Below are 26606 nucleotides of genomic sequence, written 5' to 3'. Positions count from 1 at the left end.
GGAGAAACTAGAACCAGAGGGCACAGCCTCAGACTGAAAGGATGATCCTTTAAAACTTTCTTTTATTTGTTTGTGGGACATGGGCATTGCAGGCTGTGCCAGCATTTATTGCCCATCCCGAGGGGGGCAATTGCTGTGCGTTTGGAGTCCCATGTCGGCCTGACTGGGTAAGGGCGGCAGATTTCCTTCACTAAAAGACATTAGTGAACCTGATGGGTTTTTACAACAATCGGCAATGGGTTTATGGTGATCGTTAGACTTTTAATTCCAGACTTTTATTGAAATCAAATTTCACCATCTACAGTGGCAGGATTTGAACCTGGGTCCCCAGGGCATTACTCTAGGCCCCTGATTTACTAGTCCAGTGACAGTACCACTACGCCACCACCTACCATTGAGAGGAGGAATTTCTTCAGCCAGAGGATGCCGAATCTTTGGAATTCTTTGCTGCAGAAAGCTGTGGAGACCAAATCAATGAGTGTCTTTAAGAGATAGATAGGTTCTTGATTAATAAGGGGATCAGGGGTTACGGGTAGAAGGCAGGAGAATGATAATCTTTATCAGTGTCACAAGTAGGCTTACATTAACACTGCAGTGAAGTTACTGTGACAATCCCCTAGTTGCCATGTTCCGGAGCCTGTTCGGGTACACGGAGGGAGAATTCAGAATGCCCAATTCACCTAACAGCACGTCTTTCAGGACTTGTGGGAGGAAACCGGAGCACCCGGAGGAAACCCACACAGACACGGGGAGAACGTGCAGACTCCGCACAGACAGTGACCCAAGCCGGGAATGGAACCTGGGACCCTAGCGCAGTGAAGCAACAGTGCTAACCCCTGTGCAGCGAATGGGAATGAGAAACATATCAGCCATAATTTAATGGCAGAACAGACCCGATGGGACCGAATGGCCCAATTCTGCTACTATGCCTTATTTTCTAAACAAATCTCTGATGTACCGCTGCTCTTCTTTCACTTCCAGGGTGACAAGGGGCTCCTGGGCCCTGCAGGTGATGATGGGATCCAGGGTCCCATGGGTTTACCGGGACCTACGGGGTCTTCGGGCTCTCCGGGAGATGATGGGGACAAGGTAGGTGGAATTTTCTCTTGTACGTTATCAAGTCACGGTGCCCTTGTGTACCACGGGATGCAGCCTTGCTCACTTCGGCGGTCCCAAGTTGGGGTTGTGCAGGTTTGAATCCTTGCTGAAGGGATTGTCCAGGGTGCCTCCCCTCTCCCCTTCCTCCAGATGCCTCGAAGAGGCCCAGAAACCACCTTGGCCTATAACCTACTTAGGTGCGTGCTGCATGGTCATGGACCCTTTGACGGGATTCTGATTTTGATGCCTCGCGGGACTTGGGTATATCCTGCAAGGTGTAAAGGCTGCTGGGAAACTCACAGGAGGCCTCTCCCGGGATCTACCCGCTGTGTAGCGCTCTCGCTTGAGATCACGCCCCTTACGGTTGGTATGTTCAGGCCCTGTGGTGGTGCAATCCACAGCGGGAGACTGGGAGGCCCAGTCAAACCGAGAACGACTTCCAGCCGGAGTGGACAATGCCAGCGGCAGGCAGGGCAGGAAAATCCCGGCTGATGTTTTAGGAATTAAAGCCCCTCTCTATCTCTGCCTCTCTCTCTCTCTCTCTCTCTACCTCCCACCCTTTCCTCCCTCCATCTGTCTCTCCTCTATCTCCAACGTTTAATTCACCAGGAGATCTCGCCTCAAAATAGAACCTTTGGCCCAACCTCTATCTGGGAGAAGTTGACTTTTGGCCTTGATCCACCTTCAAAAAGCCAAACCAAAGATTCTCCCGTGTAACGTCTGAATGTTGCAATGTGGGCTAACCTCGTAGCTTGCTTTACTGGTGCCAGTTGTTGCCGAGATACGGGGAGGGTGGCTGTGAACTTCAACATGTCTATATTTGTACTTCTGGGTGTTCGACCCGACCGCTTTGTAAGAACGTTCAGGATTGCTGTCTATCTTTGCTGCTGATCGTGTAGAGTGCAGTTCCTTACTGCCTGCCACTGCTGACTGCAAGTGTGTTACCAGCCCTTTCCCGCTCGCACATTCAAATCCCAGCAGGAACTTGGTTTAGTTTCCCCGCAGCCTTTTCGCGATGTCTCCTTCAACTTTACTTTCTGACCCGAGCGACTCTTTCAAGATCAAATGAGAAGCGACAACTTGGTTGAAAGTTTGAATGAGTGTTTCCTGGTTCAACTTGCTCGGGAACCCCACCAGCTATTGCCAAGCCGGCCTATGTGGAGGCACCTGAATCTGTGCGTTGCAGCTTTTGGCCTGATGTTCTGTAACTGCAAACATCGGCAACAGAGGGAGCCCAGCCCCGGAGTCAAGCCCTCTGCTCGGAAGTCCCAACACCTTGTGGTCACGTTACTGAATAAACCTAACCACACCTGGTCGATCTGTGAGAATCTTAATGAACAGTGCATTGTAACTTTGAGGAAAGCCTGCAGCCGGACGGGGAGTGCTGAGTCAATTCGTCGATGCAGAACTCAGAAGAAAATTACACACTAATTGTCCCTCCTGAAGGGGGATTAGGGGGAGCAAGCACGGGCGCCTGCATCCCATGATGGGTTGAAAGAAAAAAGAAGGGTCAGTGTAGACTTGACCTGATTCCTTCGTATTGTACTTCCATCGATCAGTGCACCATCATTGTCTGCAGAGTCATCTTCCCATCGGCCACCTTTGTGTCTTTTCCCACCTCGGGATTCGACGATTCCCGGGCTCTTTTCCATAAAAGTCCTTTTGCCATGGGGCAGCTTTCCGCTGCCCGGACTGGCTCGCGTTTCCCGACCCCGACTGACCATTCTGTCAGAATGCCCTGATTGGCCAGCCGGGGGCTTCAGCGGGCGGGCTTCGGCGTGCGTGCCCGTGGTGTAATGGAGTTGCCGCTTGGCAGAAGGAATGTGACCCTTGGGAAAGCAAACCTTCAGATAAGCACGTCCATAGCAGACCCCGATGAGCCAATCGGATTGTCCTGATGGAATGACCAACCAGGACATGGAAACACAAAGCAATCAGGGCAGTGAGAAGCTAGCCTATTTCTTAGACATAGACATAGAACATACAGTGCAGAAGGCGGCCATTCGGCCCATCGAATCTGCACGAACCCATTTAAGCCCTCACTCCAACCCTATCCCTGTAACCCAATAACCCTTCCTAACCTTTTTTGGTCACTAAGGGCAATTTAGCACGGCCAGTCCACCTAACCTGCACATCTTTGGGCTGTGGGAGGAAACCGGAGCACCCGGAGGAAACCCACGCGCACACGGGGAGGATGTGCAGACTCCGCACAGACAGTGACCCAGCAGGGAATCGACCCTGGGACCCTGGCGCTGTGAAGCCACAGTGCTAGCCACTTGTGCTACCGTGCTGCCCACAAATCAATTTTGAGGAAAATCAATTGAATCGGAGGCCTCCCATCGACCATAAACCTGACCATTAACCGGGCGTGAACTCGCCCTCCCCAAACGTCCTGCAAAGTGATTGTTGTTTGATGACATTATCGGAGATTGTCCTCCCACTGGCTCGTTTTGTTCCGTTTCTGCTTTTACCTGCTTTGTAAAATGGAGCTCAGCTTGATCACAATCAATGTCCCTGATGGACTCTGCTGCTGAGATCCGACCAAGTCAATTTATGGCCCTTTAATTAAACATTAGAGTTCCAGCCTGTGCAGAGTTTTTCTTCAATTAATTACAGGTTGCTTGGCCATGTGACCCTACCAGGATGGGCGGTGTTGGATTTATTACTCTGAGTTTGCGGTGCAGAAACAGGCCATTCGGCCCAGCTGGTACATGCTGGTGTTCAAGCCCCACGCAAGCCTTCTCCCACCCCCCCCTCTTCCCCTTACCAAATCAGCATATCCTCGATTCCTTTGTCCCTTATTTGCTTACCGAGCTTCCCCTTAAAGGTACCCATACTATTCACCTCAATCGCTCCCTATGGCAGCGAGTCGATCATTGTCGCCACTGGGCAAAGAGGATTTCTCCTGAATTTCATGCTGGGTTTATTAGTTTATGTTTATTCGTTCCTGTGCGTTTATAAGATCCATGCCAGTTGGTAAATCAAAACTAAGACACGGCGACTTTCCTTGCTGAGGCAGTGGATTGACTTTGTTTAATGTCAACACTCCCCACCTCCCACCCAGTGCCCCAGCTACCCCCTAATTATATGTTTAAACACCCATTCCCTGAACAATGCATTTTACGGTAACAAACCTTAATAAGAGCATCGATAAGACATTGACATAGGGCGCAATTAAACAGGAAAAAAACATTTCCTGTTGATGTGCCATCAATTATACCAAAGACGAGTTGTGGAACAAACCTGTGGCTTGAATAAGCTGAACGAGAACCTGCTGGCAACTGATCCCGAACTGGGGCAGGGCCAGAGGTCAGCCACCTTTATACAGAGCCTGAGGGGAGGAGCCACAGGCCGAGCCAGTAGAGACAACAACAATATATACAATACAGTAACAGTGCTTTACCACAATATATACAATACAGTAACAGTGCTTTACCACAATATATACAATACAGTAACAGTGCTTTACCACAATATATACAATACAGTAACAGTGCTTTACCACAATATATACAATACAGTAACAGTGGTTTACCACAATATATACAACACAGTAACAGTGCTTTACCACAATATATACAATACAGTAACAGTGCTTTACCACAATATATACAATACAGTAACAGTGGTTTACCACAATATATACAATACAGTAACAGTGGTTTAACACACCTGTTTTGGGTGCGTTCAGCAGAGTGTTTGAAGGACCCCGCTAACAAACAGGTCTTTTTGGCCTTTGCAAGGATCGCTCTTCCGAGGCTGCACTTAACTTAATTTCCTGACCCGACGGGCTGAGCTGAGCTGGTCAGTGCAGGAAGAGATAGGGGCGTAATTTTTAAATGCCGCCCTGATCTCTTAACCTCCCCCCCCCCCCCCCCCCCTGCCACGGGCTCTGGAGGCCCCCAGCTTGCCAGCTAAGGGGTCCTTGAGCCCTAGCCCCCTCACCCCCAGCTCATAAAGGCCAGGGCATCCTTGGGCTCGGTCCCTGGCATGGGCAACCTGGCACCTTGTCCACTGCCAGCCTGGCCGTGCCCTGGTAGCAGTGCCAAGGTGCCTGGGTGACATCAGGGGTGCCAGAGTACCCCCCCACCCCCTGCCCGGAGCCTGACCACCGATGGCCTGGGAGATCACCCCCTTCCCCAGATCCTGTTCTGCCTGGCACATATTTGGGTGGACCAGTGCTGAATGGTGCCATGCCAAGGTCTCCTAGATGGGGGTGTTGGGTCCCGGGAGAATCCGGCACTGACATATTTAAGTGACTTATTTAAATATGCAAATCTGGATCTCATTACAAAGTCTTCGGACTCCTGTCAAAACCCCTTTCCTGACGTTACCAAGCACCATCAGGTCAAAGCAGCCGGTATGCTTCCTTGAAGAGATGTTACTGGGATCAACCTCCGTTTTATATAGTTCAGAATATCTTGGTTTGAAATGATTTGTCAAGTTAAATTTAGTTACATTGAATAAACAGTACAGAAATAGACCATTTGGCCGGCCAGATGATCAATGCCTCTGTTTACACTGCGCCCGAGTGAATTGGGCCTGACTCAATGAAGCGAAGCATTTCTCACACAATGGGAATCTGGCAGAGCAGAGCCTTCGTGAATTTACTGCCCAAGTGGCCAGTGATCAGCAGCGATCCAATCAGTGCCTGGCCATTGCTGTCTGTGATGCACATTTGCATTAAAATGGCTTCCTCACCAATGTGGAGCTGGAATACTGGGGTAGGTAAAATTGTTGGCAAGACCAGAGAGATACATAGCGGAAAACCGCAGATTAATTTGCAATGTAGTTGGGGTTCAGGCAAGGTGAGGGTTCACAGCGGTTCGCTGGTGGCACCAGTGGGTAGACACCCACTTAGACAGAGGTAGCGGAAGGTTCCACTTGCTCCGTTTTGCCACCCCCCCCCCCCTTTTTCTGTCCTAGTTGCAAGTGAAGTTGATGGTTGTTATCTATCCCACTTCTACACTTGTTTCATTATATATTGGCTGCAAGAGAGGCCGTGGGCCACAATGTGTATAGCCACCATTGCCTCAGCAACGTTCCCACCCAAGTTGCCAAAAAGTGCCAATAATGGTCTAACATGTTCTTCGTTTTTATGTCATTCATATGACAGCCTGCACATGAAATAAGAGGTTTGAATCCTTTTTAAGATAAATTTAGAGTACCTAATTATTTTTTTTTCCCAATTAAGGGGCAATTTAGCCACGCCACATTTCTGCCCCGACCAGCCGGTGGGATTCTCCGGTACGCTGGCCGGTCAATGGGGTTTCCCATTGTGGGGCAGCCCCACGCCGTCGGGAACCCCCCCCCGGGGCACCGGCAAAACGGAGCATCCAGCCTGCGGAGAATCCCGGCCCTTGTCCGTGGTGTAGTTGTAGGGTCCACCCTAAGGCATCCTGCCTAGTTACATCCATCAATGCTGAACACTTTGAAAATGTTGACGGCCTCAGTCCTCTGTGTTGTGCAATGCGGGCTACCTACTGTTCATCAATCACTCATTTCCACACTCAGCCTCTCCCCCAGGATGACGGCACGTTGCGCTGGAAAATGGTAGGTTGCAGACAGAAGAAATCGCCCCCAAAGTGTTGAGGTCAACCTGCTTGATTGTAAAGTTTCGGCAGTGCTTAAGTCCTCTCAGCCGAGGGCTACGGGTTCAAGTTTAATCACAGATACTTGGGTAGATGTGAAAGATTCCGTGGCATTATTCCCAGAAGACCAAGGGAACTCTCTCTCCTTAGACTCTGGTCTATATTTATCCCACAACCCTACATCACCAAAAGAAACCAGATTACCCAGTCATTACCAGTTCGTGGGAATATTGCAATGTGTAAATTGGGTTCTTGCACTACGACAGAGACAATAATTCAGAAAGTGCGTTGTCCATCGCCTGGGGAGGCCCAGGGGCCCCTTTCTGGTGTGGCAGCCTCCGCAGAGGAAGAGAGTGGGCTGAGAAAATTATGAGGTGATGCCCAACATAGGGTGAGATTTCCCACTCCTCCCTGCCATGGTGGAACTGCCATTGGCTGAGAATGAATACCTCACGAAGCTATAATGAATGCCTGGCGAAGAATAACTTCTTCACCCGAAGTGTTGTGAATCTATGGAATTCCCTACCCAGTGAAGCAGTTGAGGCTCCTTCATTAAATGTTTTCAAGATCAAGATAGATGGTCTTTTGAAGAATAAAGGGTTATGGTGTTCGGGCGGGAAAGTGGAGTTAACTCCGAATAAGATCATTAAAAGCGGAGCAGGCTCGAAGGGCCAGATGGCCTACTCCTTTCTCCCTGTTCTTATGAGATCTTCCAGTCTCGCCGCGGTCAATGGGGGTTTCCCGTTATTCGCACCCTCCACCTCTGGGGAAGCCAAGTCGGGAGTGGGGGGGGGGGGGGGGGTTGCCGTCGGATCTCAAGTATCCCACTGGCGGGAACCACAGGAAAATTGCGGCCACAAAGCTGACCACTATGCACAAATCACCATCTTACGCAGCAAAGGCTACCGTCGTATCATTGGCTAAAAAACACTTGGGATGTCCAAAGCTTGTGACAGATGGTGTGACAATGCAAATACTTTATTTAATTTGTGATTATTAATACATCAAACAGGCTGCATAGTGCAGCGAATATTTGTTCAGAGGCCTGAACACCGAGATTCCAGAAGCATTTTCCTACAAAGAGGATGATGGCTGCCTGGAATAGCGATTGAGGCAAGACGCCGGGCTGAAGAGTTGGTCAAAAACGTGGACGGATGAAGAGCTCCCACCTTCCAATCCAATCGTGCCAAGAAAGTAGCCATTGGCCAATGGCTGACTGGTCAATGACATTTCAATGTGGCACCGACCTAAATTGTCCAGCTCTTTGAGCAACATCGAAGAGCTTCACCTCAGCTGGGTTACTGCTTTAACCTCCCAGAAGCCTGTATGTGGGGCTGGGAAGAACTGGGGCCCATCAGATTAAACGGAGCAGTGAATGATAAATGAGGAGTTGGGAACGGGCACGTGCTCTGGAGTAAGAGGGTCTCGGCGGGTGTGGTGGGGGGGGGGGGGGGGGGGGGCGGACGGGGGGATGGGGGGTTGGGGGGGGGGGGGGAGGGGGGAGGGGGGAGGGGGAGGGGGAGGGGGGGGGAGGGAGGCGGGGTGAGTAAGTGCCTCGATTGTTTGCATTTGCTTTTCCCATTTCTTTGACTGTTTCTGCTTTACAGGGGGATCTGGGCAAACCGGGACAGAAAGGCAGCAAAGGTGACAAGGGAGAGTCGGTGAGTACAGATTGTGTCCCACTCTGACACACTCTCCGTGAAGGGAGCGTCGGTCACGCTACACTCAGAATCAGATACAGCCCGTTACCGAAGATCTCATCCGCTAATTCCAATGGATCGCCGCGACGTTAACGATCCCATGTTACGTTTTGAAGAAAAGTGGTCAAATCCCCCTCAATGCTGTCCCACCGCCCTCACTGAATACCGAATGGCTAGTCACCAATTTTGATTCTGCTTGTAATTTGCATGAGGGCAGAATGGCTGATTTTGCCTCCATCGAGATCAATGGGCAGAATGACAATAATATATAGTGTGTATATTTATTATATATTAGATTTTAGACATTTGGATATGTACATTTGAATGTATACTTATTTACATATATTTTATATAGACTTAATAATAGCAATAATCTTCATTGTCACAAGTAGGCTTACATTAGCACTGCAGTGAAGTTAGTGTGAAAATCCCCTAGTCGCCACACTCCGGCGCCTGTTCGGGTACACAGAGGGAGAATTCAGAATGTCCAAATTACCTAACAGCACATCTTTCGGGACTTGTGGGATGAAACCGGAGCACCCGGAGGAAACCCACGCAGACACGGGGAGAACGTGCAAACTCCGCACAGGCAGTGACCCAACCCAGGAATCGAACCCGGGACCCTGGCGCTTGGAAGCAACGGTGCTAACCACTGTGCCACCATTATATATTTTTATATAAAGGCACTCAAGTAGAGATATATATCAGAGGAATTAAGGTGGGAGGTATTCTGTTCAAATTTGGAGGTGACTTGAGTTTTTAAATGATGGTGCATCGTCGTTAAGAGCTCTGACATGTGTGATTCGGGATTGCCCAGGGGCTTTCTGTTAAACTTGTTGCTGAGGCCATTCGGCCCTCCCTCCATGATGAGGTCAGTCCTCAAACCACTCTCTGTGGGCAAAAGCCATCCCTCTCCTCCACCAGTCAGATTCCTTGCCTTGAGTTGAATCCGGCTGCACTCACAGTTTGATTAATTCGCGGGGGAGCGAGGTCTGAAGGATCGATTCCAGTTCAACATGAATTCATCGTCTTGTAAATGTAACATTCTTTCTCTCTTCCATTACAGGGTCCCCCAGGGCCCATAGGAATACAAGGTCCAATCGGACACCCAGGTCCCATTGTAAGTGTCAATTGTGTTTGAGTCGATGATATGATTGCACATTCATTTATGCTCTCCACATAATGGGCCAGAGGAATTGTATTAAGGTCAAGGTGAAAGGTCAGAAAAACAAATCCGAGTTCTGTCACAAGTTGACATGGCCCGATAAAGCTGGAGTCGTGACAGGAGTTGACGCTATAGGTCAAGTTTCAGCTCAATATTTTCCAGGGGAATGTGAAATAGGTCAAATTTCAAACCATATTGATTTGATTTCCAGTCACATGTGACCTTTTTTTCCACTCAGGCCCTGTTTTGTGAAGTGGGGGGGGGGGGGGAGGTGTTCCAAATCTTTTTTAAGGCGAGGCTTAATGGACTAGACCAGATCGTGGTGCTGACAATGTTGTTTAAAGTTTCACAGTTTGACCAGGGCAGCCTCGATGACTGAATTAATTTGACTCTGAATCGAAGCTCGGAGGAATCTGCACAGGACCTTTGCCACTCGCATGCAAGAGTTTAGAAATGTGTGTGTACTTCATCTGTGCCCCATGGAGACAGGGCAGATAGGGCACCCCCTGTGCCACAGTGGGTATAATGCCTCTGAGGCACAGCACCTAATGAAATGAAATGAAAATCTCTTATTGTCACGAGTAGGCTTCAATGAAGTTACTGTGAAAAGCCCCTAGTCGCCACATTCCGGCGCCTGTCCGGGGAGGCTGGTATGGGAATCGAACCGTGCTGCTGGCCTGCTTGGTCTGTTTTAAAAGCCAGTGATTTAGCCGAGTGAGCTAAACCAGCCCCTGGAGCTGGGAGGTTGGTGTATAATAATATAATAATCTTTGTTAGTGTCACAAGCGGGCTTACATTAATACTACGATGAGGTTACTGTGAAAGTCCCCTCGTCGCCACATTCCGGCGCCTGTTCGGTACACTGAGGGAGAATTCAGAAGGTCCAATTCACCTAACAAGTATGTATTTCAGGATTTGTGACCCAAGCCGGGAATCGAACCTGGGTCCTTGGTGCTGTGAAGTCATAGTGCTAACCACTGTGCTACCGTGCAGCCCTCGGCTGTACAGAGCGGGAGGGAGAGAGCAAAAGAGAGAGATGGAGAGAGGCGTACCGTCTTGGGAGAGTGAGAGCGAGAAGAAGCAAGAGAGTGAAAGAGAGGGATAGAGAGAGACGTACGGTCTTGGGAGAGTGAGAGAAGGCAAGAGAGTGAAGGAAGGAGAGATAACGAGATGTGTACAGTCTTGGGGAGCACGAGAGAAAAAACAAGAAGGAGGGTGAGGAAGAGAGTGAAAGAGAGCGCGATAGAGAGAGGCGTACAGTGTTGGGGGAGCGCGAGAGAGAAAAAGCAAGAGAGTGTGGGAAAGAGTGAAAGAGAGAACGAGATAGAGAGCGGCGTACAGTCTTGGGGAGAGCAAGAGAGAAAAAGCAAGAGTGAGAGCGAGGGAGAGAATAAAAGAGAGATGGGTGTGTTCACAGTCTTGGCTGTACAACAGGAGAGAGTGAGATTGAAGAATAACAGTCTTCCTTTTATGCCATTACTTGTTCAGTTGCGACTTGAGGTTTTAAGGGAACAATTTGGACCATTCAGATTCCAATGTCAAAGTCACGCTGCAGACATGTGTTTTGTAATCATAGCGATCTAGCTATCCAGCCATTAGGGTTGGAATGAAATGCATTTTGGGAGTCAGTGACATTCAGAGGTGTTGTAACATTATCCGAAGAGTTAGGAAGTGATTTGGCATACAGATATCCAGAATCTCACACCACTCACTACTCCACAATAGTTAAGGTTACCAAGCAACAATATCAGTCCACAGTTCGGAATTTCTGGAGAACCGCAAATCACGGCGAGACACGTATCACTCGATTCACCCCCCTGTCCTTTAAGAATGTTGAGTCCACCAGTTCGCCAACCTTTGTGTTTTGTGTGTCCGTATAGGGTTCTGATGGAGTACCGGGGCCCAGAGGCTATCAGGGAATGCGAGGCCAGAAAGGCGATGACGGAATCCGTGGGCTCCCAGGGTCCTCTGGTCCTTCTGGACTTCAGGTAATTGAACGGGAAGGCGGGGGGGGGGGGGGGGGGGGGGGGGGACCCCATTTAGAGTGACTGGGTTCAGATCTGGACCCCTGTGGTAAACCACTGTTGCACCTGTGTTAGGTGATGTAAGGTAGAACCTGTATTACAGGTTCACTGGTAGCCCCTGCCTGCTGGCTCCGCCCAGGAAGAGGAGTATAAATATGCGTGTCCTCTGTTCAGCTGCCATTTCGCCAGCTGCTGTAGGAGGCTACGCATCTCACTGCAATAAAGCCACAGTTGTAGCCAATCTGAGTCTTTGTACAATTGACCGTGCATCAACCCCACACTCGGAGTTTAATGACCAAGAAACCCAGTGATAGGAGGGATAAAGATTTATTTAATTCACAATAAATCTGCCCATGGCAGTAACTATGTGTAAATCAGAGTCCCCCACTGGGACAACCAACATGCCCTGTCCTGCTTGGGCCAGCTTTTGCGTATGCTCGGTTTTACCAGCCCCAACCTTCGCTCACTACCGAGGAGACTCGGAGTCCACGGGCCCCACGAGGAGATCGATTGTGGTTTCCTCGTTGTCCTGTTCCAGTGTTCTCACGTTCAGACATTTGGGAACAGCACCATCTGCGAGTTCCCTTCCACATTCCTGACTTGGAACTATGATCACCCATCTGTTTCTCTCTCTCCTTCTCTGCCTCTGTTTCTCTCTCTCCCTCTCTGCCTCCTTTTCTCTCTCTCCCTCCGTTTCTCCGTTACTCTGTCTCCCTCTCTGCCTCTGTTTCTCTCTCTCCCTCTCTGCCTCCTTTTCTCTCTCTCATTCTCTGCCTCCGTTCCTCTCTCTCCCTCTCTGCCTCTGTTCCTCTCTCTCCCTCTCTGCCTCCGTTCCTCTCTCTCCCTCTGCCTCTGTTTCTCTCTCTCCCTCTCTGCCTCCGTTTCTCTCTCTCCCTCTGTCTCCATTCCTCCCTCTCTGCCTCCGTTTCTCTCTCTCCTTCTCTGCCTCCGTTCCTCTCTCTCCCTCTCTGCCTCCGTTCCTCTCTCTCCCTCTCTGCCTCCGTTCCTCTCTCTCCCTCTGCCTCTGTTTCTCTCTCTCCCTCTCTGCCTCCGTTTCTCTCTCTCCCTCCGTTTCTCCGTTACTCTGTCTCCCTCTCTGCCTCCATTTCTCTCTCTCCTTCTCTGCCTCCGTTCCTCTCTCTCCCTCTGCCTTCGTTTCTCTCTCTCCCTCTGCCTCCGTTCCTCTCCCTCCCTCTCTGCCTCCGTTTCTCTCTCTCCCTGTGCCTCCGTTCCCCTCTCTCCCTCTCTGTCTCTGTTTCACTCTCTCGCTCTGTCTCCGTTTCTCTGTCTCCCTCTCTGCCTTCGTTTCTCTCTCCCTCTGCCTCAGTTTCTCTCTCTCCCTCTCTGTCTCCGTTTCTCTCTCTCCCTCTCTGCCTCCGTTTCTCTCTCTCCCTCTCTGCCTCCGTTTCTCTCTCTCCCTCTCTGTCTCCATTTATCTCTCTCCCTCTCTGCCTCCATTTCTCTCCCTCCCTCTCTCTCTCCCTCCCTCTCTCTCTCTGTCTCCGTATCTCTCTCTGTCTCCGTTTCTCCCTCTCTGCCTCCATTTCCCTCACTCCCTCTCTCTCTCTCTGCCTCTGTTTCTCCCTCTCCCTCTCTCCGCTTCTCTCTTCGCTGTCGGATTCTGGGACAGTCACGTCTGGGGCCTAACAGAGGGCGTTTTCAGCCAATGGCTGAGCGGAAGACTGAATTGGCTAACCTCCTGTGTTTTTTTTAGACATGAGAAAACTTTGGCATGATTGATATGACCCAATAAATGGTGAAGCTGAGCTCGCTGCCTCCGATCTCCAGATTGATAGTTATCAGTCTGCCGACAAGGTTTCTTGTCTGTGAACCAACATTCTGCAGCCTCGTGGGTGGGTTGGGGGGGGGGGGGGGGGGGGGGGGGGGTGGGGGGGGGGGGGGGGGGGGGGGGGTTTCCATCCATCATTCTCCTGCAGCAGAGAAACCAAATGGAAGGAACAAAGGGCTTCAATTTGGGAAGAGGTGCCATCCTTCATTGCTGAAAGGCGAAAGGTCCGTGTGTCACCTCTGACCCGCTCCTCAGAGGTGTTATCTGTCATCGAGCAGAGAGCAAAGTGACTCTGTTCATAAAGCAGGTTGACAGCCAGGCGGTGTCAGCAGGCGGAATCTCAAGCCATCCTTAACTGGGTTTGTTTTGTGTGTCCGTTCCAGTTAGAGGCATCGAGTAACTCATTTTGTCGGCCAGTTCTTTTGATGCATCCTCAAGGTCTACAGCACTTGACAGGCGAATTTGAGCAAATAAAAGTTTCCAGCACTGCAGCAGGAACAAGCTGGCCCTGGAAGGCCCCGGTGCACAGTAGGAAGTTGTTGTTTGAATGCGATGTCGGTTATCTAGGACCCGGCACTTATTTATCTAGGATTTGATGAATGTAGAGTCCACGCGGAGGGTTCCACGGACTGCTGGAGTGCTCCTGTGTCAGATGTCTATACACGCCTGAACTTTGCGAGAACCATCTTGGCTGATTTGGTCGCATTCTTGCCTCTGAATCGGAAGGCTATGGGGCCAACTCTCCCCCCAGGCCGGAGTGCAATGCCCAGGGAATAATGCACTATCCGTGACATCTTCTGGTTGCAATGTTAGGTGGAGGTTGTACCTTTTGTGTTCAACTGGTCTTTGAAGGTCGTATAGAATTGGTAGGAGGACAGTAGTGTGTCCTCCAGATCTCCTGGCCAATGTTCCTCCCTCAAACTAGCAATTAACAAGTCATTGAACTCATTATCGGGTCACTGGTGAGTAAAATATCTGTTGCCTCAGGTGAGATGACAGCTCTGCCCCCCACTCCCCTCCATTAAGGCCTTGCCCCACAAGGTGAGACTCGCCGTTTCTGTTCTTACATCTATGACAAGCTCGCAATCAAACTATTTGGATGGATAAATGAAGTGGAACTGACTGCCTTTCACTCCCCATGGTGCTGACCCAGCCTTTTGTGTTTTGCAGGGACTGCCTGGACCCCCTGGTGATAAAGGTGAAAGTGGAGACGTTGGGCCAATGGTAGGTGGAGTCTAACGTCACACGGGAGCCATGGGTAGAGAGTGGCGTGGCGGTAGCACGTCTGGAGTGTGAATCTAGAGGACCAGGCTGACATCCTTCCAGGGCAATTGGTGGGAACTTAAATTCAATAATTAAATCTGGAGTTATCATAGAATTTATAGATATCATAGAATTTACAATGCAGAAGGAGGCCATTCGGCCCATCGAGTCTGCACCGGCTCTTGGAAAGAGCACCCTACCCAAGGTTAACACCTCCACCCTATCCCCATAACCCAGTACCCCCACCCAACACTAAGGGCAATTTTGGACACTAAGGGCAATTCATCATGGCCAATCCACCTAACCTGCACATCTTTGGACTGTGGGAGGAAACCGGAGCACCCGGAGGAAACCCACGCAGACACGGGGAGGATGTGCAGACTCCGCACAGACAGTGACCCAAGCCGGAATCGAACCTGGGACCCTGGAGCTGTGAAGCCATTGTGCTATCCACAATGCTACCGTGCTGCCCCGAGTTGATAGGTGGCGGCCATGACAGCCATCTTTGATGGTCGGAAAACTCCCATTTGATTCACAAATGCACTTTCAGGGAAGTAAATCTGTTGTCCTTGCTCGGATTCCATTACCCTGGTCTGCCAGCTCTTAAATGGCTGAGCGCGTCGCTGGGGTTTTTTCTTTATTCGTTTATGGGATGTGGCTGTTTGCTGGCTGGGCCAGCATTGATTTCCCATTCCTGAGGGTGTTTAAGGTGAGACAGTGGCCTAGTGGTATTGTCGCTGGACTAGTAATCGGGTTGCCGGTTCCAACCCGCGCATGCGCGGATGACTTCATCGCGCAGACGGCACGAACCGCGCATGCGTGGTGGCCGTCTTTCTCCTCAGCTGCCCGGCAAGACGTGGCGGCTTGACCTTGCCGGGCGGCGGAGGGGAAAGAGTGCGTCTGTTTTGGACGCTGGCCCGACGATCGCTGGGCACCGATCGCGGGCCTGTCCCCTCCCGAGCACAGTCGCGGTGCTCCCGTCCCAATCGGGCCCCTAGATGCCCCAAACGGGCATCTGCCGCCCGTTTCAACGAATGCAAGCGACCAGGTGTGGTTGCTGCCGTGGTGAAACGGGCGTGAAGGGCCGGCCGATCGGCCCATCGGGCTCGGAGAAATCGCCGTGAAAAACGACGAGCGACGATTTTTCCGAACGGGGAGGGGGGAGAATCGCTGGGGGCGCCAGGGGGGGCGTAACATATGTCAGGAGGCCCTCCCGCGATTCTCCCACGCCGCGTGGGGAGCGGAGAATTCCGCCCATGTCCTTTAGGGAAGAAAATCTGTCGTCCTTACCTGGGCTGGTCTACAGACCCACGGCCATGTGGTTGACGATAAATGCCCTCAGGGATGGGCAATAAATGCCGACCCAGCCGACGCCCTATTCCATGAACAAATACATTTAAAAAAATTAAGAGTCAGCCACATTGCTGTGGGTCTGGAGTCACATGTAGGCCAGACCGGGTAAGGACGGCAGATTTCCTTCCCTAAAGGACATTAGTGAATCAGATGGGTTTTTACGACAATCGACAATGGTCGTCTGTAGATTTTTAATTCCAGATTTTTTTTAATTGAATCAAACTTTACCATCTGCCATGGTGGGATTCGAACGCGGGTCCCCAGAGCATTACTCTGGGTCTCTGGATTACTAATCCAGCGATAATACCACGGCGCCACTGCCTCCCTGATGGAAACCACTCCGGAAATGTCCCACCATGTAGACAGCAGCGCTCAAAAGCAGCGGCTCACCACCAGCTTGCCGAGGGCAATTAGGCATGGGCAACAGATGCGGGCCTTGCCCTTGATGCTCACGTTCCGTGAATGAATGAGCTAAAATTCCGTGCGACCTTCCTCAGCGAATGGAAGTGCCTTGCGACAAAGTAGCCTAACGTCGAGAAGGTCAACCGGTTTACCAAGGTCGACGGAAAGTTCCAAATCAGAACCCACCCTTTCCACACACACAACAGATCGGGAAGTTTACTCGGATTGTCAAAGCAGATTGTATCGATTTGGGAAGTGTCTGTTTGACGTTGATTTTAACCTGAGAGTTTCGGAGCTTGGTTGAAACTAATGGGCCACAAGAAAGGCCCAGTCAATTTCTGCACTTGTTCTGACTGAGGACCAATTCGCAAAATATGTCTCCCCCACACTCACCCCCCCCCCCCCCCCCCCCTTCCCCTTCATGTGTGGGTCAAAAGTACAGGCTACCCACCAACTACAAAACACTTACTTGAGCTAACGAATTTGTAAATGCTTATTCTGGATGTTGATTATTCTTGACTGCAAGGATACCGTTGAACGGGGGTTTTAGAACATAACGAAAACCCGTTATCGCGGAGCACCAGTTAACGCTTCTCTCATCATGTCCTCGTCTGCAGGGTCCGCCCGGCTCCCCAGGGGCAAGAGGTCCTCCAGGTGCCAACGGTGCCACTGTAAGTCATCATATTCTCCTTGTTTCCCTTCTCACTGAACTTGGGGTTAGACACGTTGGCCAGCTTGGCGAAAGAAAGGAGCATTTCGCACAGTCTGAGCTTTACTTGGATCAAGCGTGGCGCAGCTGGGGAGAGACATCTGGAACCTTCTTGAAGTGTCCGATGGAATCTCTGCCCGCGACCTCTGGAGGTGGTTTCACATGCTGAGAATTCTGGGTAATAGGTGGAGGATGGGGGTGCTGGAAACCACCACGTTTGGGAAAAAAAGATGAGTGTCTATCCGGAAATGGCGGTTTGGGCTGGGTTAATGTGTTTAATATTTGTTCTTGTCTGAAAGACAGAGAGGGATGTGTGTGTGGGGTGAGGGGGGAGATGTTCCATAGACTTAGGAGGTTGTAAGACAGGAAGCTGGTACAATTTCGTTCAGAATGTAGCACAGTGATTTGGAACCCTTCCCTGCTGCCCCCCCCCCCTCCCTCTCCACATGAGGACGTCGGAGGTTGGGGCGAGGTCAGAACAGAGATTGATAGCGTTATTGATGTTTATGGAACTAAGGCAGGTAGATTGAGTTGAGATAAAGATCAGCTACGATGGGTGGCATGGTGGTCAACACCACTGCCTCACAGCGCCAAGGATCCTCACTCACCCACGTCCATTATTGGAAGAAGAGGATGTTCTCGCCAGAGTGTTGGTCAATATTTATCCTTCCGCCAACTTTCACTGAAGGGATTTGGTCATCGTCCCATTGGCTGTTTGTGGGATCTTACTGTGTGCAGATTGGCTGTCATGCTTCCGGCATTACAGTGACACTTAGGGACTTAGGGGATAGGAGTAGGAGTAGGCCATTCGGCCCCTCGAACACACTGCGCCAGACAACAAAATCATTGCTGCTCTTCCAGCTCAATACAATTTTCCTGCTCTATCCCCAGGTTCTTCAGATATCTTAAATATCGGGGATTCTGTCGAGCGCTGTCTTGAACACGCTCCATGACTGAACTTCCACAGCCTTCTGGGCGAGAGGGCTTCAAAGATCCACCACTCTCTGAGTGGAGAAATCCATTGGGTCCCAGCCCTGAATGTAGATAAGTAAAGTCGCCCCCGCCGCCCCCCCCCCCCCCCCCCCCCCCCCCCCCCGGCCACAAAGCACATTGGGATGTCCTCAGGTGGCGAGAGGCGCTACAGAAATGTAACCCTACCTTTCCTCTACAATCCAACTACAAGTAACTGAGGGAATAAATCCAGCCTCCTGTGCGTGTGAATCCTCAGTGTGTTCAGATACAGCCGCCACTCTGCTGGGAGACAATTGACAGACGGAGATGGGCTCTTTAGGAATCTCTTATTTGCATAATTATTTACTTTGTTTAGTCAACATATTTTTTGCAGGTCTCTGGTGCACGGGGGAGTGTAACAGCAAACAACAGATGCTTCAGCAGTGTGTGTGTGTTGTGCGGGAGTCACGTACGTGTGTGTGTGTGTGAGTTCAGGCAAAATTAACTGCGTGCATATATTTCTGGTGCATTATAGGGAGGTGACACTTAAAATGGGGACCGCCGTCAGTGTCTCGTGGGCACCGGAGTGGCTGGGGGTGTTTTACTGACCGTTTCCCCCCCCCCACCCCCACCCCCCCCCCCCCCCCCCCCCCCCCACACACCAGGAGCACGTTTTCATTTCACATCAACCAAGTTTCCTTCCTGATTCTGGTCTTGAAATGAAAATTAAAATTGCTTATTGTCACGAGTAGGCTTCAAATGAAGTTACTGTGAAAAGCCCCTAGTCGCCACATTCCGGCGCCTGTTCGGGGAGGCTGGTACGGGAATCGAAACCGTGCTGCTGGCCTGCCTTGGTCTGCTTTCAAAGCCAGCGATTTAGCCCAGTGTGCTAAACCAGTGTAGGTTTCCATTGAGATTGTCTTTAATTTGATGCAGTACCCCTTTTAAGGGGGGGGGGGGGGGGCTGCCTTTTTAATTTGTCCCTCAATTTGCTAATTTGTCTTAATTGGTTTACTCAAAAGAATAGCAGCGGGGCCCGCTGGGACACTGAGGGGGAGGAGGAACTGGGGGAGTCTGTGACTTTGCTGTTTTTTGGAAATAAAACCTGTTTGAGGCACAGGCTGCAACTTTGGACTTTGCTTCTCCTCAACATAACATTTGTGGAATGAAAGTTGCGGGGGCACCATCGCCTCGCAGACTGTACCACTTCCCGGGCAAGGAGTGTTGGGCAATATATTCCCAAACCTGCCAAAGGAGCTGTGTTTCCATTCAGATCCCCGGGAACGCTGCAATTTTACTGCACGCTAATGGTGTGATGTGACTGGCTTTTCAGACACCGGCCCACTGTAAATGACTGCCTCAGTAGAAATTGATGTAGTGGTTGGCTTTCTCACGGTGTGAGAACCCAGGTTAACGATCTACCGGGGCCCACGATGACAAAACCCGCTGGCTCACCCATTTGGTCCCGGGTGGACTGGTGGCTGGAACCCCCCCCCCCCCCCCCCCCCCCCCCCCAGGAATCCCAGAGTCCAGCCAATGATGTTATTTTTTTAAGTGTCGTTGCTCTTGTAATGTGGGAGACGCAGCGGCCGATTTGCGCACAGCAAGATCCCGCAAGCCCGAGAACGGTTGCATCATCAGTTTGGGTGATGTTGGTCGATGGATTAATACTGTCACGTCACTGGGAGAATTTCCCTGCTGCTCTTCTTCCAAATGGTGGGGGCGCGGAATTCTCCGGCCGTTGGCATTCTCTGTTCCCGGCGACTTAATTTGCTGTAAAGTGCATTTGGGTTAACAAAGGTGTTCTGGAGTAGTATGTTCCTTACCCCTCTCGATTGTAGACCGCCTTTGGGGGAAAGAAACATATACAGCAGCCTGGGTACATGGTGTAGTCAACCCCCTTTCTCTTCCTGACCCAAGAATTGACCCTATTTGGTGACCGTCCAGATGTGTTGGGATCAATGGACGGCAGATTGGAAAAAGTTTAGCTTCGGTACCCAAAGAAATGCTCTTCCTCAACACATACTGACCGGTGGACCAATCTCCTCCTTGAGACCTTACTCCACCCTGCACTCAAACCCTTTGCTGGCCGAAAACGCCACAGGGTTTGGACCCCCCCCCCCCCCCCCCCCCCCCCCCCCCCCCCCCCCCCCCCCCGCCCCTCATGGCGGTAGTAAGCGGATAGTACCTGGAACTGGCTGCTGCAGGGAGCTTATTGATGTGATTGGAATGTGTACGGTTAAGGGAAGCTTGTTGTACGTGAGAGAGAGAACAAAATCCAAGATGACAATGAAAGGGTGAGGTGACGAGGAGTGGGAGGGGCTACCTGCCAGCTTAAATTCTAGTTGGACTGAGAGGCCAGTTTCTGTGATATGAATTCTGTATAATCTTTGGGGAGCCTCGAAAAATGGTGGTTCCTGAGATCCTCTTCGTGAAAGGACGTATGCTTACCGGGTGACTGCTGGCCGATGGATATGCACTCATGTTTTCTCTTCATGTCTTCATAGGGCCCTCCAGGCCTCACAGGAGGTGTTGGCTCCCCGGGAGCAGTGGGTGAAAAGGTGAGTGAGTCGGTTTTGTTTCTGATGTTTACGCCCGAGCGCGGCCCGCGGCCCGTCACTAATCCTGCCCCACCTTTGACACCAGGCGGTTGTGGAGCAGAGTCAGGTGGTTGTGGGGAATAGCCAGAATGCAGTTTCCACAGAGGGTCAGGGGGAAGGGGTAAGGATGCAGATGATCTTTTGAGGCCTACTCATAGGCCTCCTGGTGAAAGAAAGGCCTTGGTCCTCAGACTCTTTGAGAGGCCATTTGGAGTCCTCGCTAAAAGTGGTGCTTTTACACCTCCCAATTTATTTTCAAACGTCCGAGGTGTTTCGTTGGGGAAATTGGGGGAAGCTGTTTCCAATGGCAGGAGGGGTCGGTAACCAGAGAACTCCGATTTAAGGCAATCGGTGATGAAGCTTGTGGTGAATGTAATTCACACTGTATTGTATTGTATGGTATTGTGTCCTTGTGGGCTCTGTCTGTGAGCCATTGCGCGGCTCTGCCCATAGGGGGAGATGAGGAGCTTGTACAGGGCTCCACCCTCGGCTCCGCCCATGGCCCCTCCCACTACCGGAAGTATAAAGTGCTGCAGCCGTGTGAACCTGCCCTCAGTTCTTCTGGTCGCAGGCAGGCTCAGTTGTAAGACTATTAAAACCACAGTTTACTTCCAATCGTGTTCCGAGTGAATTGATGGTCACGTCAAACCTTTGCTGGGGGGGGGGTGGCGGGTGAGAGTTCATTTTACGCAGCGGGTCATTACGATCGGGAATGCGCTGTCTGGCAGGGCGGTGGAAGCAGATTCAGCAGCCAACTTCCAAAGGGGAATTTAATGCCTATGTGCCGAAAGGCGAGGCAAATTACAGAGCTCTGAGGAAAAGTAATTGCATAGATCTTTCCCAGAGCCAGCAGAGTAAGGTGGGCCGAATGGCCGGCAGGTCTAGCATTCTAAGATCAGCGAACTGTTTCTGGTCCTTCACAATTTTCCTGCAAATACCTACTGCTATAATTAAATACTCGTGATTTATTAATATTCGTATCTGCTCCGAAACTGCCGTATTCATCAGACAACATGATAAATGCCGATGGATGATGTCAGGGATGTGGGAGGAACAGTCACCAATAAGCACACTGGGGAGGTTCACTGAAGCAGTGAGGCGCAATGCTTTGAGAGGGTAACTAGTAGATTATTCGCACTGGAGAATCAGTAACAGAAGGTTATCAAATCAGGGCTTGTGCTGGAAGCAGAGAGGATGAGGCGAAAATCAGGAGAAAGAACATTGCGGTGTTAAGGTCGTAGCGATTGGGAAGCTGAGCAGGAACACGCGAGGAGATGTAGCAAAGGGTTCAGAGAGCAGGAGCAGGCTGGCCGAGCCAGTTACAAATACGAAAGGCGTACGCGAACATGATCGGGATGGGCCCTGATCCCTTTCAGCGTCGAACAGCTCCACCTGCCGCACAGCAAATCGAGTAAGCCGTCAAGCTGCTTCCAGAACCGCAGAGCTTTGCCAAAGAGAGATTAAGCACTTTGAAGCGGGGAGATTTCCTGGTTTGACCACACCTGAAGAACTCTATTCCATTATGGCATCACGCCTCTTACTGTCTGTGGTGATATGCATGCGCACTTCAATGTATGTAGTTATCGGTATGACCTCTGACCAGCAGGTGGTGGTAGAGATCCACCACGTGACTCGAGAGATCTGTCAGTTGGTAGTAAGTCGTACTCGAGGACATCGTACTAGAGGTAGCTGCAGGAGAATTCACTGAATTCATATACTTGTTACTGCATGTATCCTAAATTCCTAAAGTAAAGAACAATACGAGGATAGAAATCCACGGCTTTGAAGTTCAGGAAACACTGGGAAGGAGGAAATGCAGTTGGCTTCGAATTCCACAAAACCGCATTTACGGATCACAGCCTTGTGGCACGGCTTGGTCCTTTAGTCTTGGCCTGGCGTCCCTCCCGGAGAGACACCTCGTGCCTCGGGTTCAGCGGTTTAATGGCGTCAGTTCTATAGTTACGCCCGTTTAGAGTCAGCTGCAGCTTTGGTCGAGAGAGAGAGAGACTCGATTCTGTGTGACCATTGTGTTTGATCTTCCCGACAGGGAGAGCGGGGAGAGGCCGGAGATCCGGGCTCACCCGGAGAGCCGGGAGTCACCGTGAGTATCCCGCACCGCGACAACCACACAGCGCACGGGACAACACATTCCGAACTGGGAAAACTCTCATTGTCCCCGGCGAAATCTCACTGCAGGGCCATTCGCTGGGGTGGGGATTCTCTGCTCCTGCTGCACGGCACCCTGACCCCCTGGGTTCCCCGGGGGCGTGGCCAGGTTTAAGTGGGAGTTCCCATTCACCGCGGTGGAAGCTGGGAATCCCGCCTCCAGCGAACGGGGCGGCGCCAAAAAACACGCGGCTTGGAAGCCGGAGAATACCGCCCCAGGTGAAAAAAACCCGTAGCATAAAAAGCCGAAACAAACCATTAAAAGAATTGCCTGTCTTTCTCGTGTCTTCAGTTGAAGCCCTCCCGAAGATCTATGCTCTCTGTGCTTCCGAGCTGTCCACCTCAGCCATACCACTCATTGCCTGATGATTTGGGGGAAAGTGTTGGTGACTCCTCGAAGGAGAGAGTCGACAAAATTGTCCATCAACTTGCGCCACGGTACTCGCCCCTCCCATGTGGTCAGAGAGAGTGAGGCCATCTGAACCCAGCAGAAAGTATCTGACTGAGGCGGGGGTGGAGATTCCGCGCTCAGACTGAACAAGGGACCTCGGCCTATCCCTGATCTGCACCGCCATGTGGCCATTCAGCCCATCTAATCAGAGACTTGATTCAGGGTCTACATGGTATCATCAAGCAGCTGCCGGTGCAAGAGCATCAAAGATACTAAATACATTAGAATATAGAACGGTACAGCACAGAACAGGCCCTTCGGCCCTCGATGTTGTGCCGAGCTTTGTCCGAAACCAAGATCAAGCTATCACACTACCCTGTCATTCTGGTGTGCTCCATGTGCCTATCCAATAACCGCTTGAAAGTTCCTCAAGTGTCCGACTCCGCTATCACAGCAGGCAGTCCATTCCACATCCTAACCACTCTCTGAGTAAAGAACCTACCTCGGATATCCCTCCTATATCTCCCACCCTGAATCTTAGAGTTATGCCCCCTTGTAACAGCTACATCCACCCGAGGAAATGGTCTCTGAATGTCCACTCTATCTATCCCCCTCATCATCTTATAAACCTCTATTAAGTCGCCTCACATTCTCCTCCGCTCCAAAGAGAAAAGCCCTAGCTCCCTCAACTTTTCCTCATAAGACCTACCCTCCAAAACAGGCAGCATCCTGATAAATCTCCTTTGCACCCTTTCCAATGCTTCCACATTCTTCCTATAGTGAGGTGACCAGAACTGCACACAATACTCCAAATGTGGTCTCACCGGGGTGATGTACAGTTGCAGCATAACCCCGCGGCTCTTAAACTCAAGCCCCCTGTTAATAAACACTAACACACCATTGGCCTTCTTCACGGCTCTATCCACTAGAGTGGCAACCTTCAGAGATCTGTGGACATGAACATCGTTTCCCAAAGCTTCCTATTTTTTGGTGCACTGTCTTTCCCGTGAGGTTCCTGCCCTTGACACTTTGATCAAAGGCGATTTAATGAGAAAAAGGTTTGGAAATTTATGCTGAACATGAATCCGAACTTTTTTTCAAAAACATCTTTCCTTCCCTAAGGGTGTAAAAGGTGAATTTGGTGAGAAAGGTGACTCGGGCCCCCCAGGTGCAGCAGGGCCAGCGGGGGTCAAAGGTCCTCCAGGTGAAGATGGAGGCAAAGGCAGTGTGGTGAGTTGATCAGCTGTCATCTGTATGTGTGTACGCGCAGCTGCCGCATGTTCTTCCAACCAGGCCCTGGGTCCATGGCTGAGGCCCAGAGGGAGTGCAGCGAGGGTTCACGAGACACTCCACAGCCATCTGGGCTCAACATCGGGCCTGCCAACCGCAGGCCGTCAACCCTGCCCTCCATTTTGATTTGGGTTTTTGTTTGTGTACCAAATGTAAGTCGATATCTTGTCTTGTGTTTTTTGCTTTCAAACAGGGCTGTCCTTTCTGCTGCTATTGACACCTTCTCTAGACCAGTCACTTATTTCTTTACTACAACCATCACGACTACCTTTGCCTTTTATTCCATGACGTCTTTGTCATTTAATCTCTCCCAACCTCTAGCCTATCTCAGACCTCCCCTTGCTGTACTACCTGACCATCCCCCCCCCCCCCCCTCCATTTTTCAACAGTCTAAAATATTCCTCTTGTCATTTCTGTAGCAAAATCATATGACACTCGAAACGTTAACTCTGTTCCTCTCTCCACAGATTCTGTGAGACCTGCTGAGCTTTCCCAGCATTTTCCTCTTTATCTCACTAGAGTGGTTCCAGGCAGAAAGGGATTATCCCGTGAGGAGACGAGGCTTATATTCCTCGGAGGTTGGAAAAATGGGAGATTTGGTGGTCTGGAAACAAAGAACATTCTTAAGGGGCTTGACAGCGTAGATGCTGGGAGGGTGATTCACCTAACCTGGGTGGGGATCTGGAAGGCAAAGTCAGAGGCTCAGGATAAAGGGCCGTTAAGGACTGAGATGAGGAGAAATGACTTCGCTCAGAAGATTATGACTCTTTGGAGCTATCCGTCCCAGCGAGTTAGAATCAGAGAATGCCTACAGTGCAGAAGGAGGCCACTCGGCCCATCAAATCTGCACCAGCCCTCTGGAAGAGCACCCTACACAGGCCCAACTCCCCCCCACCCTATTTCAATATACCCTGAACCTAACCTGCACATCATTGGACAGTGGGAGGAATCCCGAAGGAAACCCACGCTGACATATGTGACTGGCCAAGGGTTTACTGAGAAAGAAATAGGCATTTAAGTTAAAAATATCACTGTGCAGAGTACTGTAATAGTCTTTGATTTTATACACGGACATAGTAAATAGTAAATCATTGTATTAATACAGGCAATATGAAAATATAACACTCTAAATCTCCATTCTGAGGTATCGCAGCTAAGCTCATTTCTTGCCTTATTTTAGGCACACTTGTCTAATACTCGCTGTTATCCTCTATCTCTCTTTTGGTCCTCAGGGTCCCGCTGGTTTTCCTGGTGATCCCGGTCCTTCAGGCGAGCCAGGCGTTCCGGTAAGAAACTAAACCTCAACAAGGTCTCCTAGAGCTCAAATGACAAGGTCTCTGGTGACAAGGCGACGTGGGCCTCTCGTCACAGGGCCTCTGGTTACAAGGCCTCCTGGAACTCTAGTCACAGGGCCTCTGGTTACATGGCCTCCTGGCTCTCTAGTCACAGGGCCTCTGGTTACAAGGCCTCATGGCTCTCTAGTCACAAGGCCTGTGGTTACAAGGCCTCCTGGAACTCTAGTCACAAGGCCTGTGGTTACAAGGCCTCCTGGAACTCTAGTCACAAGGCCTCTGGTTACAAGGCCTCCTGGAACTCTAGTCACAAGGCCTCTGGTTACAAGGCCTCCTGGAACTCTAGTCACAAGGCCTCTGGTTACAAGGCCTCCTGGAACTCTAGTCACAAGGCCTGTGGTTACAAGGCCTCCTGGAACTCTAGTCACAAGGCCTCTGGTTACAAGGCCTCCTGGAACTCTAGTCACAAGGCCTCTGGTTACAAGGCCTCCTGGAACTCTTGTCACAAGGCCTCTGGTTACAAGGCCTCCTAGAACTCTAGTCACAAGGCCTCTGGTTACAAGGCCTCCTGGCTCTCTAGTCACAAGGCCTCTGGTTACAAGGCCTCCTGGAACTCTAGTCACAAGGCCTCTGGTTACAAGGCCTCCTGGAACTCTAGTCACAAGGCCTCTGGTTACAAGGCCTCCTGGAACTCTAGTCACAAGGCCTCTGGTTACAAGGCCTCCTGGAACTCTAGTCACAAGGCCTCTGGTTACATGGCCTCCTGGAACTCTAGTCACAAGGCCTGTGGTTACAAGGCCTCATGGAACTCTAGTCACAAGG

General features: G+C 50.8%; 1 protein-coding gene across 2 annotated transcripts in view; it reads left to right on the top strand.

Annotated features, from left to right (window-relative positions):
- The window catches only part of LOC119957252 (collagen alpha-1(XI) chain-like), a 282576-nt gene that overhangs the window by 218337 nt on the left and 37633 nt on the right, over positions 1–26606 (top strand). For both annotated transcript variants that reach the window (XM_038785099.1, XM_038785098.1), the window contains 10 exons: positions 982–1089; positions 8297–8350; positions 9456–9509; positions 11435–11542; positions 14538–14591; positions 17003–17056; positions 20553–20606; positions 22693–22746; positions 24325–24432; positions 25725–25778. In XM_038785099.1, the coding sequence (XP_038641027.1) occupies positions 982–1089; positions 8297–8350; positions 9456–9509; positions 11435–11542; positions 14538–14591; positions 17003–17056; positions 20553–20606; positions 22693–22746; positions 24325–24432; positions 25725–25778 (702 nt within the window). The remainder of the gene's footprint in view (positions 1–981; positions 1090–8296; positions 8351–9455; positions 9510–11434; positions 11543–14537; positions 14592–17002; positions 17057–20552; positions 20607–22692; positions 22747–24324; positions 24433–25724; positions 25779–26606) is intronic.

Source organism: Scyliorhinus canicula, chromosome 25, assembly GCF_902713615.1.
Source record: "Scyliorhinus canicula chromosome 25, sScyCan1.1, whole genome shotgun sequence".
NCBI lineage: Eukaryota > Metazoa > Chordata > Chondrichthyes > Carcharhiniformes > Scyliorhinidae > Scyliorhinus > Scyliorhinus canicula.
This window is presented reverse-complemented; position numbering and strand designations above follow the sequence as displayed.